At 43.9% G+C, this 17,961-nt stretch overlaps 1 protein-coding gene across 6 annotated transcripts in view; it reads left to right on the top strand.

Annotated features, from left to right (window-relative positions):
• The window catches only part of LOC105838803 (bicaudal D-related protein homolog), a 42,099-nt gene that overhangs the window by 15,605 nt on the left and 8,533 nt on the right, over positions 1–17,961 (top strand). For all 6 annotated transcript variants that reach the window (XM_036290658.1, XM_036290656.1, XM_012684640.3 and 3 more), the window contains 2 exons: positions 650–1,531; positions 2,739–3,252. In XM_036290658.1, coding sequence (XP_036146551.1) covers positions 3,010–3,252 — 243 coding nt within the window. In that variant the 5' untranslated portion in view covers positions 650–1,531; positions 2,739–3,009. The remainder of the gene's footprint in view (positions 1–649; positions 1,532–2,738; positions 3,253–17,961) is intronic.

Genomic DNA, 17,961 nt, shown 5'->3' with positions numbered 1-17,961 from the left:
CACATTAAAACTTGCGCATTTATAACCGCGCTCTCGTTAATTCCGTTTTTTAATTATAGTATTATTAAAATTTGGAGAGGCCATTGTATTATTATGTTTACGAATTTTGTAATATTTCGAATCGTTTATTCGTTTACGCGCATAAACATGGAAAAGCTAGATTGAGCGAAAAGTACGAAGCCTAAGAACCACGTAGAAAAAGATAATTATCAGAAAAAGAGAAGAAAGATAATTGCGCGAATCAGAGGGAGAAGATAGAAATACGGCAATTGGTTTTTTTTTCTATCTAATCTTTACTATCTGATGTCGGATATGCTCGATTTATTTTTATACATATATAGTAAGAATTAATTAATCAATTTCTTACTATATAGCTATGCTTACACGAATGACACCTGACCGTTTGCAAAACACGACACGAGTGCTTTTCGTTGGCGGCTTATTAATCATACACGCGACACGGAAATAACTCGTTACGTCACGTTACCGACGAATCATCGGTAGGAATGTCGGGGGTGCCGCTCCTAAAAGAAAAAAAAGAAAAAGAACGCTAATGATCGGGAATTATTAATGTACGATGTCAATCCAGGGGAAATAATTCACAGGGGCGAGACGACTAAAACTCAGCGTCTTGATTTTTTTCTTCCAGGATCAACTGGACGCCCATCGGGGCGAGATGATCCCGTCGCGAGTGAGAGACCCCCGTGATCTACGGTTCCAGCCGAACGGAAGATTTCCGCCTCGTTACTCCGGGGCGGTAAACAGCGCGGTCGTCTGAGCGCGGGGCCATCGATCTTCCTTCCGTCGCGGTCTTTCTTCGCGCGCCAGGTTGAAGCCCGAACGTTATTCACGCGGATAAGGAGATGGAGTGCCGCGGGGTATCGTTGCTGCCTCGTAATTCACGCGGTTCGTTTCCGACCTGACGGACCCAGGCGCCAAGGATCGTCATCATCCTCCTCGCGAATCAGAGAGACTCCGCGAGAGAGTGAATATTCGTAACCGGATGTGCTCGAGCGGCTGGCAAACGAGCCGTGCGGAGTGGTGTGTGTCGCAATAACTCGACTTTCCATTCGCGCGTGGCCTTGCTCCGAACAAGGAAAGATCGGGGCACGACGATCGGTGACGATTCCTTCTCGCGCTCACGACAAACGTCTCCTACCTCTGGGGGCAGCGGGTGACATCGAGGTGCCCGCGAGGGAGGCCCGTAAGAAACCGACCAGGTGATAGCCGGTCGATCGATAGCGCGGCCCACTTCCGCGATCGATATCCCCGGGGAGAAGCGCATGCAGCGGTGCGTTGCGCTCGCCCAACGTGAACGTCGTCGTCGCCGTCGTCGCCGTCGTCGTCGACGGTAATGATGCTGGCGTGTTAATGGCAATGGTGAAGTGTCCACGTCTGTGCGATTACGAGTGCGTCGGGTGCAATGTCAGGGCGACCGGTCGCTTCCGGTAGCCGGGAGCTGATACGAAGAGAGGAACTCGAGGAAGAAAGAGAGAGAGAGAGACCGACCGACGGTGTTGCAAGTTGAGAGGTGAGTGCGTTATGCGTCATTCAAGCGATCCTCGCGATCGCGTGCTCCTCGCGATGATGCCGTGAGGCTTCAAGGCCCAAGATTGCTTTTGGGTCGCACGCGGTCCTCGAGCGAAACAGGTTGTAAGTCTCTCAAGAGCTGGGGCTACGTCCCAAGGTCTCTTCCTACAACGCGAAATAAATCTTAAAAGAAAAGAAAAAATAATGTCCGATATGCTTGTTTTGCGAGAATTATTGACTCGGTAATTAACACTCTCGAAACATTCGTCTTCATTGGAATAATCAAAACACAAACAAATTTATATTTTTCTTTTGACACTCGTGTGCTTTATTAGTAGCCGTGTTAAAAAATAAAAAGGTACACAGATTGTTACTTAAATATTACTATTAATACTAAATATTTGCTTACAATATTTCTCCAACGATAAAGACTTGTAAAAAAGGAGATTATTTTATCTGAAATCAAAAGCCAGCAAATAAATACAGCTGATGATTCATTGTAAAATTCCAGGATTCGAAACTAAATGTAATTATGTGGAGAAGTAAAGGAAGTTGTAAATTTTCTGTGGATGAAGAAATATTTATGAGCAATGATGTAAATTAATATTTACGGTTGGATAAATAACTTTTTATAAAGATTTATAAAGACACCTGATTGCGACAAAAGATATTGTTTTGAATTTTCGATGTATGTATTTCATTTTTGTGGTTTCTTATCATTAACGTGATAATCTGTCAGCGCTTGTTTGATAGAGATGATTTTTTCGGCGATAATTCAATCCGTATAAAATAAAATAATAAAGATAATAAAATAAAATATCCAACAAAAAATTAAAAGAAAAATAGTAATAAATTGCAGCAATATAATTGTAGACTCTGAGTACAAAATTATATGTGTGTACTAAATACATATTCCATATGTACTTTAAAAAATGCATGTTACATAATTATACGTTTCAGATATGTACTTATCTTTAAGTATTTTATCATGATTTTATTCTATACTATTCTAATCATTATTCTTTTTACTTTTTATCAAATACTATATTAAAGTAAAAACACACGTTCTACAAAGTCAAACTCCGGTCTAGTTACGATTAAGTTAAATCAATTTCTAAGCGCCGAATAGCTGCAATAACGCGTCATCCGCCCGACGCTTTGTGCGTCAAGCGGAATAAGAGTGAAAATCCGGATTTAATTGATTTCAGTTCCAATCAATGGCGCCTGATAATTTAATAACGCCGCCCGTGCACAACCGTACGACGTCCGCGAGGGAAAGTTGATTGTAATCGACGTCACTGGCGTTATCACACCGTGTCGAATAAACCTGACGTGTTGTTGCCCAAGTGTGTTCACCTGACGCCGCCGAGTTGTTGTTCCCACCTCCTTCGCCATATATCGATCGAGAATCGCGAATTGGACGTACGCTAGTGACGTTTCACCGTGCTGTGCCGTGGTAGGAAACGCCAATAATTCGCGATGCTGCCAAAGAAGGACGGCCAGACGGAGCCGTACGCTCTCGAAGACATGATATCCGATCTCCAGGCGAGGAGGCACTCGCTGGACCACGAGGACGTCGTGCAGGATCCGGCCGAGTTGCTCAAGCAACGCGAGAGGGATCTCGTCCTGGCGGCTGAACTCGGCAAGGCTCTGCTAGAAAGGAATCAGGAGTTGACGAAGCAGGCCGAGACCCTGGCCGAGGAGTACTCCGCCAAATTGGAAGTGAGTAATAAACACGCGTTGTTATAGAATAAAATTTGACATGCTTGGAACTTTTACTTTTATAATTAGTCCGAAAATAAAAGTGATTTACTTTAGAGCTAACTGTACGCGTAGGAAATTATTGTTATTTCTTCAGTTCATAAATATAAACAGGTCAAAATATTAATAAAAGATACCGAGGTAAAAGTTGCTTGCGAGGTAAAAGAGTTATATGAGTTATACGAGATGCGTAAATTGCTAGGCAGAAAGAGAAAAAGAATATAATTCGGAGCGTTTTCTCTTAAGTGTAAAATATATAACTATTATACGAGAGTAATTTATCGTATCCACACGCCGACGGTTGAGAGATAAACCTTATGTAATCTTTTGCTCGGCGTTTATTAGATAAAAATTAATTAAAGGCGGAGTGCACCTGGCCGCGCACTTGGAGTTTCCAATTTAACGAAGTGAATTTTAATTTCGACACACGCCTGTGGGATTACACCTCCTCGCGCGCGAAGGAAGGAAAGAAACACGGCGGAGGGGGGAAAGGGAGGGGGAATAATATTTTTACGTGAAAAACTACGCCGCCGAGTCTGTGCTCCGTTTCGCATGTGCATACATACATAATGCAATCCGATCGTTGCACGTGCGCAACGGCGGCGCGGCGCTTATGCTGCAGCTATGCTGGTTTGCAACCAGCCCGTGCTCCACTTTCGCGAACGTTAATCCTCCTTCCTTCGGTTTTATATCTTATTACATTGCATTGCCGCTAGTTTTATGGACGAAATGGACGAGAAGGAAACCCAAAGTGACTCACTGCCATAAACATAAACTCTTCCACAGTCTGCCTACCGTGGCAATTAGCGACGCCTTGAAACCGTTTGTCGTTCGCTTATCACTTACAACATGCCTTATCTGATCTTGATAAAACCGTTAATTGTACGAAGATAACTGTACGCCTTTTGCGAGTGACTTCCAATATTCTTATCTATTTAAAACAGAGATATAAAACAGAGACGTCCCGTTGTTCGATCTAAGGCGGTTTCTTCTCGGGAAACCTAACAACGAGAATGTCGCGGCACGTGTGCCATTCATTTTATAAATGCATCTCGGTCAATCGTATCGAAGGCAAGGATAGGCACCATATCGTTTAACGCGTCATTGAACGCAATGAAAACGCACTATATCACATATTACTACGCTGAGAGAAAAATATTGTTAATTTGATAAAATTTTTCAACTAAATTAGAATTTTGTCACTTCAAGAATTTATGCAATTCAACTTAAACGCACAAATTTTAATTCGAGTATTTATATGGTTGATTGAAATGTACATAAATACTTGAATAGACAAAAATTAATTTAGTTGGAAAATTTAGTCAAATTAACATTCTTTTCTCAGTGTACTCACTCGAGTGTGTGGAGTAACGTGGATCCGCAAATATAATTAGCGAAAGTTTTCCTCGGGACTTACCTTCTTCTGACAGAGGCGCGGCCCAGGACCCGAGAAGTGGACAATCGCTGAGCCATCAAAGACATGTCTAACGCTCCAACCGGCCGGAAATTTTCACCTTCGTGTGTTTAACGGGCCACAGTCGCTTTCCAACATTATGCCGTCGGTCGGCCGCGGAAAATTTGCTGCCGCGATGTACGCGCGAGCATGCACCTTGCCGCGATTACGTAAGGCAATAAATAACGCGGAACTCGATGCCGGAAAGATCGAAAATGCATATCAGGCCTCGTCCCGCATTACGTACGTTCGATGCGCGCGGGATGGACGCGCGATGAGATACCATGGCGAAATCGAGCAAATTTCGGAAGCTGAGAGATGGTTCTCTTACCAACCGTCAATCTGATAAGGAAAAGATTGCAAATTGTTGACACTAATACTGCTTAATATTATTTAATTTGCTGATAATGACTCCGGAACATTTCATGTAAGATATTCATTAATCTGCACTTTGATTTAAATCTTAAATTAATTAATTAAGGAAGTTTTCCGGCTTTTAAAAAATATTGCAGTTAATCACATAGGTTTTTTTGCTCACACATATTCTTTATAAAAATGTAGTACTGGTTAAGTATTAAATTGGCCAGTAGTTATTGCTTACTTTGAGTATTACAAGTAATAATAATAGCAAACGACTTTGTAAACGATATGCATTTTAGTATATTATCTAGTCTAAGTTCTAAATTAAATAATTTGATTAATTGCTGAAAAGGCTCAAGTTTGAGACATTCTCGTTGCAGTGTCTTACCACAACGTGTATGCACTTTCCACTTCCCTTAACGTGCTACAATTCGCTGGAGTAAACACAGTATCTTTCATTCTATGTATATAATTGGCTTTATTTTACGGCTGTTTGCATGTGATTATCTTAAATGTTTCGTTTCCTCTTTCTTTCATGCCGTTCCGAGAGACACGGCGGCGGTCCGCGTGCAGTCGGGACGGCCAAGCGAGACGGTTAGGGCTACTCGCGTCCGCCTCCCTCGAATACCAGGCTGTTCATTTACCGCCGAGTACTATTATCGCGTATTATTGCACGTATAGGAACGAAGAAGAGAAAAGAAGAAGAAGAAAGAGCGGCGAATAGAAACCGATAGAAACGTACGTCCGGATTTCGTTGGAATCGAACGATCACCCAAGTCTCAATTTCAAGCGCGCTTCCTTTTTTTTCCTCATCGCTTCGAGCGTTTTCTATTCTTTCCATCATCGCCGCCTCTCTCATAGATTTCGACAGGATTAGCGGATTACGGCAGCTCGTTCGCTCGGCTTGTTTACCCAACTGAACTTTCCTTCTTTGTCGTTGAATCTCGCACTCTCGCCGGTGTTATTTAATTCACGACCGGTTGGTGCAATCGCGTCATAATGATAATAATAATAAGCGACCGTGGCCGGGCTGCACTCGGCGTTTCGTGTACGCGAGCAACGCGCGATTCCTATCCGCGGACGACCGCGGAGAGCCACGAAAGCGTGGAAACAAGCCACTTAAGCAACAACCAACGGCCCCCAGAGACAATGCCCGGCACTACGCTCTGCCTGCGTCTGCCTACCCACGTTCCCCTATCTTTCCGCGTTCTGCCTGTCGCCTTATTTTTGTCGTCGCGCAGGAAGGGCGCGCGCCCACTCGCGCCCTTTAAATCGGATCTAGACAATTACCCGTTACGTGTTTCCGATGTACCGAGACACGACGTAAAGGCGAAGACAAGCAGAGAGCTAAAGTCACGAGCCTCTAATTCAATAGAGAGAGAGAGAGAGAGAGAGAGAGAGAGAGAGAGAGAGAGAGAGAGAGTTACCAGTTTTCTGATAATTACTAACATAAGTATTTAAAAAAATGTAGGATATACAGGAAATATGAGAAAAGTAAAATATTAATTGAGATTATCATAGATATTCTGTGTCCATCAGTAAAAGTTTCTCAAAGATAATTAAATTATGTTAAATTATTTTTTCTAAATAATGAATAATGAAGTACGCACACAGACATGTACTTTATTTGTTTTAGAAACTTAGAAGTATGTTTATGAACTTTTAGAGATTTTAAATAAATGAAAAATTGATCAATCTATGATTGTGTCTTTTCCCACATAAATACTTTACAGATTGATAAAATAAGAATGTAAGATGCATAATAGGATGCATCGAAGATACAAGACACATTTCCGAGAAACGTTGCAATAACAAAAAGCATGAATCCTTGAGCCGTGTTTAATATTAAATATTAAAATAAGAATGGAGGATATCACCTTCGGAGAAAAAAATAGAGGAGACGCTCATAATACTCACAATGTCCCCACGAGAATCGTGCAGCCGAGGAAAGAACACCTACCTTCTTTCAAATGACAGTACGTGACTTCCTTCTTCTAACTTCCGGTTATAATTACTCTTTCCGGCAGATTTCCTCGGATCGTTCGCGCGATTGCCTACAAAGCGAGAAAATTACCGGAAAAATCCCCAGCTGGCCAATCAGACATCCGAGACGTTAATAGATTAGGCAACAAGGAGCTCTCTTAACATCGCAGATATCGCACTCGCATTGTTATGTGTACAGGCATTGTTATGTGTTCTCTCGCTTTTTGTATACGAAATTTATATCCCCTTTTCGTTTCTTTCCGCTTTGCCTTCGTCGGCATTTGCAAATTCGTTTAATTGCCTACCTAACACGATGAGTAAGACTAGCTTGATTGCGTCACCGCGTAAATTTTACGTGCACCTGCCTGACGTCACGCCGTTATCTGTGACGGGGACCTTCGTCTATGCACGAGCGCGGTGTTTATTCGCGATCGCCGATTCGAACGTACGTTGCGTGCGTAAAATATTAAGCGTGAAGGCGATAGGCACGTTCCGGACCGAGCGCCGGGGAGGGGCGAGACCGTCTAATGCTTCCGGTTTCGTCTTTAATTAAGCCCGCCACGCTCGTATATGGAATAATCGCGGTCCCTTATACAATCCGAGCCGCTTGAAAGCGTCGCGAATCGTGTATCCACGGAGACGTACGTAGTATAGGCACATCGTTCCCTCGAACCGACCGCTTCGGCTTCCTCCTGGCCGCTGTTGTTCCGACTTGTCGCTCGGTATCAGTTACGCCGAACGGTAAATTATTACAAGCGTGTATAATTAATGAGGCGCATGCGAGGTATTTTTCGCTGAGTAGAATCGTTAGCGGATTGTGCCCGCAAGTTAGACGCGTTTTCATTTTCGCTGATAAATGCGCGGCTGATACAATTAGAGTCGCTTCTCTAAAGTCGTTTGTCCAACTATTTGTTATATTAAGTACGTAAATTATAAAACATATAAATATAACATATTTATAGCTTATGAATTAGCTATATCGAACGGAGGGAAAATATATTTAATTATTCATCGAGCGCTTAGAGAGATAAGAGAATGAATCAATCCGTTTTGTTAAATTTGCCTGAAATTGCATTTATTCGGAGGGAAACTCGCAGAGCCGCTTTCCTACCATCTGATTTACGATCGCGTTAATTAACGCGCGGACGGACCGTAGATCATTTGCGGTCGTCATCTATCAGCGAGAGACCCCGGCGGACGAGATACGCCGGCGGCGGACGAAAATACACGATTTCGTCCAGGAGTCGCACTTTCATCTCTGCACGCGGGTGCTTTTGCAACGCGAGGCGAGAAAAGAAATGGGTCGATCGCGTTCCGCGAGTCGTAACGAGAGCCGTGCCGCTCGCGATTGTATAATTGGTCGTCTGAAAGCGGCGGGCTGACTGCGCTCGGCGATTCGCGCCGGGCGATAAAAAGCGGGTATATGTGCAGGCGTGCGGGCGCGCGCGCGAGATGCACGGAGCGGAGGCTGCGCTTCTTCGCGCGCACCTCGAGAAAGCCAACCGAGTTTCGCATGACTACGCGTAGCTCGACCTGGGAATCCCGTCCGCGGTAAAAATCGAGATCACCTATTAACCCCGAGATTGTGCGAGCGTGCTAATTAAGCGTGGAACAGTTAATTAGAGTGCCACGGTCGACATTGGCGCGTTTGAATTCACGGGCAAGGGGAAAGATTACACTGAAGGTGCTTATTGCAATAATATTTGGTGATAATGATTCAATCTAGATGAAAGTTGCTAAGCTTTGGTGAAATAGTTTCAAATGAATATTCAGTTTATATAATTGAAAATAATAATGATTAATAATCATTTGGTAACCGTCTAATAATTGATTACTATTATTGTGTTTATTATTAATATAATTATTAAGTAGTGCTACATGTTTGATTACGTTAACTGAACATTTAACTGAAATTATTTTACCAAAACGTAGAAGAGTCTCGTTTTCTCGAGTGTCTCAGCCTCTCATTTCTCAACAAACAGATTTTTCGCGTCTGTCTTCCTGCGACTTTTCTTCTAGATTCGTGTAAGGATCGTCGAAAATACGTACGACGACTCGCTTTTACTAGTCCAATTTCGAACAACGGGATAAGAGCAGGGGGGAAGTAAAATTACACAGGGACAATATAAATATTGACGTGATAATTCCATGTAATCTATTGTTTCCAATGGACGGTGGCGGAATTCGTTATGTAACGTGCAACACGAAAGAGCACACAATGGTTACGGCCGGCTGGCTCTCTCGAGCCGAGAGAGAAACGGAATGTGATGTAAATGAAGTCACGTTCGGCTTATCCTGGCCGCGTACGCGTCCTGGAGCTTTCACGGGTATATGCCATAACGAGTTAAACGACGTTTCTCGATCGCGCGACCGAGAGGAGGAAAAGCGCACGCGATCGGCCGGCCTGCGGGCATCGCGAGACAACCGACGCGATCCGCGGGAGGAAGCGCGACTTTTCCCTCGTGACTTCTTTTCCGAGAGGTGAGGAAAAGTCGCCCTTTTTTTTTGTAACCTCCTCCCCTCTCGCGCGGGGTTACAACGCTCTCGAGTCGCCGCTATCCTATAGTCGTGGCACTTCCGCCGGGGTCTTTCGCATGCCTCGCATGAGTGCCTACGAAAAGGAAACTCGTTCGGTCACGAAGTTCGAGAATTTCTCTTTGTGTCAGGAAATGATATCCTCCTGTCTTTCTTTCTTTCTTTCTTCCTTTCTCTCTCCCCCTCTCCCCCTTTTCCTTTCCGGCGCAACAAAAGTCGGTAACGAGATTCGCAGTTTAATTTCGGCCGCGTTCTCCTCCGACATTATCCGCTTTTTCTCCTTCGATTTTTTACCCTTTCGCGTAATATGTACTTACAGAGCTGTTATTTATCCCACGTATGAGTCGCAAGAATCGCGTAGGGAAAATGTGGAAACTCGTATAACCTGTAGAAGTTTCGCGGCGTAGAATCCGTAGCTGCGCTTCGCGCCCGCGGTCCGTTAGCGTTCGTGTTTCGTTCCCGAAGCACCCTGACCCAGTTCGTTCTTCAGGCCGGGTTCCAGGCCGTGAAGCGAGCACCGCGGTCCGCGAGCGCATCGGTACGCAATAATAGTCCGCAGCCACGCAGGGCTAATTGCAGCTAAGAAGCGCGTGGAGCGCGTAGTAGAGGTTGGGTGCTCGGTCGCGAAGAGCGGACCGGAAGGCCTCGAAAAAAGTAGACCGTTAGACCGAAATCCCCTCGAGAAACGTTCCACCCTCTTTACTCTCTCCCCCGGCCCTCTCTTTGTACAACGGTCGCGCCTACAACGAGAAGTCGTCAGCTGTATTGCGATTGTTTCGTACGGCTGCGCGCGGCGAGACCGCTTTTTCCACGTTTTATTTGCGCCGACATAATGGAGAAGGATTGTTATACTTATCTTATCCTTGCGCGTCTCTCCTCTTTCTTTAAAGTAGGATTAGAAAGGCGGAATAAATTGCGTCGCTCCTCGTTAATATTAACAAAACGGAAGGTCAACTCGGAAAAAGTTCGCTTTCTCGTTTTAATGTCCAAATACAAGATAAATAACATTTTTATGAAGTTTCATATTTTCGGAAGAGCTATGGGAGAAAATGAGATGCCGCGGGGAGAAGTGCGGTATAGAGAAGAATTGTTGTACTTGCTTTGTTCTCTTTTTTGCATTAAAGTAGGATTAGAAAGGCGAAATAAATTGCATTGCTCTTCGTCAATATTAATAAAACGAGAAATTAACTCGGAAAGTCGTGCCTCGCCTCTTTCCCGCACCAGTCTCCAAATATAAGGTAAATAACATTTTTTGTAAAACTTTACGTTCGGAAGCTATGGGAGGGGAAAAAAATGAAATTGGCCTAAGGAAAGTGGAATACATAATAGAGGAGACTCTCGATACACTTATCTTGCTTTTACATTAAAGTAAAATTAGAAAGGCAGAATAAATTGCATTGTTAAGTCGCTTCGTTCCCTTTTACTCTAATCTTTACAAAATAAAACAATTTTATATTTTCGGGCTGCGAATAGAGGAAAGATAAAACCTCAATTAATTTAAAATTTCTACAATCTAATCGCCGCAAGGGGGTTGATTTTTCTCCCGAGTTTCACGTGCGATTGATGATCATCCAGCCGCAGGCGGAGCCGCATCAGGATGTCACAATCGTCTCTAATGCGTCGGTGTTCCTAATGGCTACTCGCGCGTTCAACAGCCCCGTATTGCCCTGGCGGCGGCACACTCGATCAAAGGAATTATCTCAAATGCCGGTAATTGCCGCGTGATTGTTCCCTGAATCGTAGAAAGTTGAAGTCCCGAGATGGAGATACGGCGATATAATCCGCGGCTTCCTGCTCCCATTCGCGGCATTTTTTTTTTTTAAACGTGATAAGGCAAGATTAACCCGTTAAACAACTCGAGCAACGGCCACCGTCTGAATGCAAATGGCTATCACCCCGGGAAAAACAGGCACGTAAATACGCAATCAGCCCGGCCTGTAATCAGAAGGTTAACACGTGGGTACCGTTAAGCGGCGATTAGAGCGATTGTTATCCCATCCCACTCTCCTCCGCTCGTTTCTCAGGCTCGTTTTTCCTCGCCGATCCGGAACACCATGCCGTCGACGTCGGCGAACTTTGTTTCCGTTGTTCGCCAGTACGATTGTACAACGATCCGATCCGAGTTCACGCGATCGTTCGCCTGTCGGTGCGAAACACGAAAAGGGCGGAATGTCGCGGAGGAAGAAGTAAAGAGAAAACGGCGTCGCGACGCTGAAAATCCCGTTGTCGCGAAGTGCGAGAAATGGATGGCGAAGGGAGATCAGCGACGATTAGAAATCCGCGGGCGCCGTTACGGTCGGGATCTGCGAGCGATACTCTCATTGTTTGTCTAATTACATCTTTTCGCGACGTGTCTCTCTCTCTTTCTTTCTCTCCGCGAAGGAGGAAATAACGGAGTGCCGCGCGTGCACGCGCGCATCCACAATAGCCGGTTTACCACGCCGTCGTTGTGTCTCACGCCGTGTGTCTCTCAATTACAGATGGCAAAGCAACCGCAAAGATCGAGAGAAAAAGAGCGAGGGAGAGAGAGAGAGAGAGAGAGATGCAGCGGTTGCCTCGTTGGATCGTTTCGATGCTTACTTAGGAGGTTACTTAATACCGAATATATTAGAAGGGAGTTGTATTAAACATACCTCGTGTAATTGGAGAACGGTGCCCCTGTCTCTGTGAAACAGTATCTTATTTCTCCGCTCTCCGTTTTGAGTGGATCTTATCTTAATAAGAATATCATTTACTAAGGTTTAATTAAACGCGCGGCGGCAAAGATCTTTCATTATCGATCCGGGATTTCGAAAAAAGAACTTTCTTTTTTTCCTTTCTCGGAAAAGTTGGCGCTTTGATTTGTACGCCAGTCATCGTCGCGTTCGCCACAATACATACTTGGCTTACAAAAATCAGAATTAGACAAAAAAATTTATCGATTCGTAATTATAAAATTGATCTTCTTCGTATTATTTAAACGTATAATTTAATATTAATCTTTAATCAATATTTATTTGCCGGTGTTTTGTCGAAATTGATATTACACAATCTTATCATATCTCGATGGATGTAACACTTATAAATATTTTAGATTTTATATTTTTATACATGTATAAAAAACTTTAATGGATTAGCTAACTCGACAAGTTGTATAAAAAACAAACACTTAGATTTAATTGCATTTAATTAGATAAGCAAGATATATTATTAAGAAATGAAAATAGATTAACTTTCTACAGTGTCTGATTGAATTGAAATGATAATTAGGCAAAAATGTTCAGTAAAATTTAAATCTATTTCTATCATTTTCTATCTTTTTTATTTTAAATAGAGAAAATCTTGTTCAATATATTTATGGTTTACGCGCTTGAGAAAAGGTGACGACATAATTTTGCCCACGACACTGGGACAATAGCGGAGGAAACCGGGTTGTCTGCCGTTTGCTCTTCCCTCGATTTTCCGCGAGTGACCCGATTTTTTTTTTTCGCTGTCTCTCCCGCGCTCGAACAATGTTATTCCGCGCACGCGGAAAAAGTAAGCCGCGCGATGAGAAGAATGCATACGCGTTCGCGCGCTCACGAGACAATGCACACGGCTCGCGCAAATTACACGTCGCCTGTAATATTCTATTATTGCGTCTGAGTGCCTCATTAACCTATGGATTGTCGTTTAATTAAATATTACGCCGCCCGGAGTTTCTGCTCGCACGGTCTCGTCGTTCCTTCGGCGATGAGCCGAACACGACGCCCCGGCGGAGCAGAGTCTAGGAGTCGTCTGTCACTTCCGCGACGAGTGAAAATTTGCTCGCGACGGCGCATTTGCATTCGCGAGCGACGTAATCGCAAAATCCGGACGTCAATCCGCTTATCTAAACCAGGCTGTTCTGGGCCAGGAACTTCCTACTTTACTACTGCGAAATGGCCGTCATCTGTTCTGCCATCCGATTAAGACGATCGGAGCGACAGAAAGCGGGACGGAGCGAAGGAAAAAGTAAGGGTTCAATTTCCTACGTGACTAGAATTTTTTTTTCTCCAGCGATTATTCGAGACGGACGGACGACGTTTGTCGTTCTCGCGCGATCATCGAAAGTTTCCCCGCTATCGGAAAGTTAATGCAGATGTCGGCCGATTTATCGAGATCGACTCGATAAGATAATTGCTTATCTTTATCGAGCATGCAAAATTTCCGACGGCAGCTCTCGTCGGAAAGGGTGAGAGAGAGAGAGAGAGAAAGAGAGAACGATCCCGCGGCCTTGAAAGTGGCTTACGAAAGTGCAAACCGCGCGAATTTCGCTGGCCAACAATGGCAATTTAACTGTCGGTGAGTCATGCGCCTTTTGTAAACTCGTTAATAACGTGACCACCACGCTTACCGTGACAGGCGGACTGATTATGTTAATTAACGGCTGTATATTCCGCGGCTCGCGAGCTCGTAATCCACTCGCGTAATATATCTCTGATCAAACGATCCGCTAACGATCTGTCGTATTTTTTTACATAATTACTTAAGGTACAGTTGGGGGCTTGCATATTCAATGTCTTAATCGTCGTAGACTCTCAGATCGTCTTCGCCTGATTATTCGCATTGACGTTAATTGGCTCGCGTTTAATAACATTATGTTCTACGATAGTTTACTTGCGGAACGGAAAATCGTTAAGAATCCGGGCGGTAGACTAATTATCTCTTTTTTAAAAAAAATCTTTTTTCGCCGTATGCCTCGACTCGGAAATATTCCGTTAATTAACGGCCAAATTACGCTTATCGATAACAGCGATTAGGTATTATAACGGAGATACATTTCCAATGAAAGGCTACGCCACGCGAAGCCATCACAGTCGATCGCTTTACCGTTGATTAACGCTAACTGTAACCGACTACATTCTCTCGTACCAACGGTTATGCTGTGATCTAGAAACGGACAGGAAACTGTTGACCGCAGTTCGTTAACTGGACCGTCGGTATTGCGATAGGAACGTGCAGGGTGTGTCGATTACGTAATTATCGAAAATTGATCAAGTCAAATCGCCCGGCACGTAGATATCGTTTGTTCCCGCCTGGTCCCTCTCCTCTCGTCGTATCGTCGGTTGCTTTGACGTATAGGTGTAACTCAAACACTCGACACCTGAACCGCGCGGCTTGCCGTAATTAGCGAGTATCATCAAACGTGCGTCTTAATTACGCGCGCGCTCGTGCATACAGCACGGCGGAGCGGCGATCTAGGGGGAAAAGAAAAACAGCCGGCTTCACGACTCGCTGCGACGATGATTGCGCCTTGCATTTCCGCCCGGTCACCGTGGCTCGCTTTTTTTTTCTTCTTTCCTCTTCCCCGGCCGAATGCGGCGTTTATTATTAACGAGAGTGTCGTAAGAGTGCCGCCACCTAATCAGCATTTTTGCCACTCGTTAGTAAAATTGTGTAACGGGGTGTCAAATCTTATCACGGGTTGTCAAACTAGATGTATCGCGTAGGTTTCTGGTCGGACCGTTTCAGCCGAATGGCCGGCGGAATTGCTTTTACATTTGCGTAAATCTCACGCATGCGTGACAGGACATTTAATTGTGCAAAACAACCATTGCGGGAATTAATATTATTTTGTTTCGAGGAAGCACAGTAACGACACATATTGTATGAGGGAACCGTACGTATCTCGCAAGAGATAAAATATGCTGCTTGACAAAAAGAAAAACAATAAACGATCTTGATTTATTGGCAAAAAGTAGAACAGTTTTGCTAAAGGATATAAATTTAGCTGCTCAAGTTGATAATTATAACGTCAACAATTTTTAACAGCATTGCTCGTTACGCTTGAACGTCCAACGAAATTATTTCCAGAACTTTATCTAGCTAAACCTTTAGGTACTTCAGCAAAATCGTTCTTTCGTGCGTAAGTGAAATTAGTCTACATGCATTTAAATTAAATACGCGACTCCGGGATATATACAGCGTTTAATTAATTTAATCGTTCCACTACGATAAATGCACCATTAATGAGTACCCATAGTAGAAAATCATTCAACGATGGAAAATCAGTTTCTCTTTCGTTAAAGAACAATTCCCAATTTTATATATCTCGTATCGCGTGAGGAACGGACTATTTTACTATAGCAATAGCTGTTCGTTCGAATTCACTGCGCTCGCGTTTTACGGGCCTCGGCGAAATGAAGTAGGACGCTTAATTAGATCATTAGGCGATAATAACGCTCGCGTGCGCTCGCCGTCGTCCGTTCTTCGCGAATAATTAGCGGCCGCCCCGGCGGCTCGCTTCCCCTTTGGTCGAAGCGAATGAATAATAAATTCGACAGCCCTGCGTAATAGCCGCTTCCTCGGCGCAAGGAACAGCCGACGACGGGGGAATTTTCTCCCACGCGCGCAATAATGGAATCGATTAACGAGATGCGCCGATCCAATTAACTCGCTTCTTCACGGCACGTCACGTCACGGCCGATAAACGCTCGAGAAATTATGCAACGTTTAACCACGCGCGATCGTCCACGCGGGTTTCCTCACTCTCGTTCGCGTATGAATTCATCCGCCGAGATTGCGGCTTCGCGCGATTGTGCCAGTTGACGTAGATCCACTTTCACTGATCGACGACTTAATAATTGGATTAGATGACAAGGAATATATAGTGCACGGAAACGAAAATTCGAAGCGGGATTTTGACGGCGGTCCAAAGTCAGCCTACGAGATATTTATCTTAGAAATTTTAAGAAATATTCAATTTGTTAGATCTAAAGAAAAACCTCTGCTTTCGAAAACTTTTCAAGAAAAAAATATTGAATCAATTAAGATGCAACTTTGCCGAAATTTTTATTGATTTTTGTAGATTATGATGAATACTTTTTCTTGCTAGATGACATTAAAATGGGGACTGTAAGTCTTCAATAGTCTTTCAAAGAAAAAAGACAATAAAAATATAGCTTACGATATAATGATAAAAACCAATAAATATTTCTACAAAGGTAGCATTTTAATTGACATAATACTGCTCTCAAAAATTTCTTGAAGGCAGACCTTTTCTCGAACTCAACAAAAAACGTCCTTTTAATTACCAAAAATTGAGTCGAAAATTGAGAGGATGGTGTAGCGAATTTTTAGCTCGGAAGAGACTCTCTGAAGAACTACATTATCTTATAAATTTGTTATATTATTCAGTAATGAAAGCTTTCCTTTCCCCACCCCCCACCCTCGAAATATCGTCCAGACTCGATGATTTCTTTACGAGGGACAATCTATTCCGTTCGTTCCGCCCGCGTCGGCGTTTTTTGCTGGATACGTTCGTTCCACCACGTAACGGATGGACCTGGTTGCGCTAGAGCTCGCGATCGCAGCCGGACCCGTCACAGGCCATTGCCTCGCGATTACGAGCCTCCCTACCTTCGCCTTCTACGCCGCGCTCGGCATTATCGTTTTCTTCGAGGGAAAGTGAACGAGGTGCGACGCAATAATGCTTGCGCGTCGGTCCGCCTGACCGGCCGCAACGGCCACGGGAATGTAATGCTGATTAATTCGTGATTATCCGCGAAACTTCTTTTTATTTCCCACGATTACCGCGGCCCCATCGTCCCGAGACGGCGCGGCATGCTGACTTTTGTGCGAAAGCCACCGCTTTACGGATAATTGCAACGTTAATTCGTTGGACGATTCGAGATAGAAATTCCGAGAGAATCTTATATATGAATGAATAAGGAAACAGCCGCAGCTATTTCAGGCTAATGGAAAATATTTCATTCGCATTCTGACATTGAGCTTGAAATTCTTTTGTCTTCATTTACGCCTGGGCGTTTCTCAGGCGTCTCGGTTTCAAGGCATTTTGTCTTTCCCTTTCTTCGGAGCGGCGTAGAAAACGACGAAGGGGTGCCCCGCATTAAACCGCACATCGACAGGGATTCGCGCCGCACGGTGGTCTCACTCGTTCTACCGTGTAATTAGATCGTACGCGGGCCGAAGATCGGCGTGTATTTTACAATGAGAGCGAAATATACGCTCCGCCGTAATTGCGCGACTTTACGATGGCGAACGAAAGTCTCGGAGCTCGCTCGAGACGGCGAACTTCAATGGGAACTCTACTTGTATCTTCTTCGACTCTTTTCATTTCATGTCTGAGGCGCTTAATTTTCATTGCTGCTTAAAAATAGATAGAATCTACGCTAAAGATAAATCCAGATTAATTTGTTAATGAGATTTTAATTTTAAAAAAGTAGCGTATCTTTTAAATATTCACATTATTCTTTACATTTTAGAGATAATTGAGAGAAGGAAGCCTCTTTTTTCCCCCTCGTTCTCTTTGAACATATTTAAAGTTAATTAAAATATCTTCCTTCAGTCGGGGGCATTTTAATATTACACGGCTGACA

This window comes from Monomorium pharaonis, chromosome 8, assembly GCF_013373865.1.
Source record: "Monomorium pharaonis isolate MP-MQ-018 chromosome 8, ASM1337386v2, whole genome shotgun sequence".
Taxonomy (NCBI): Eukaryota; Metazoa; Arthropoda; class Insecta; order Hymenoptera; family Formicidae; genus Monomorium; species Monomorium pharaonis.
The sequence above is the reverse complement of the archived record's forward strand: the minus strand, read 5'-3'. Positions and strand labels throughout refer to the sequence as shown.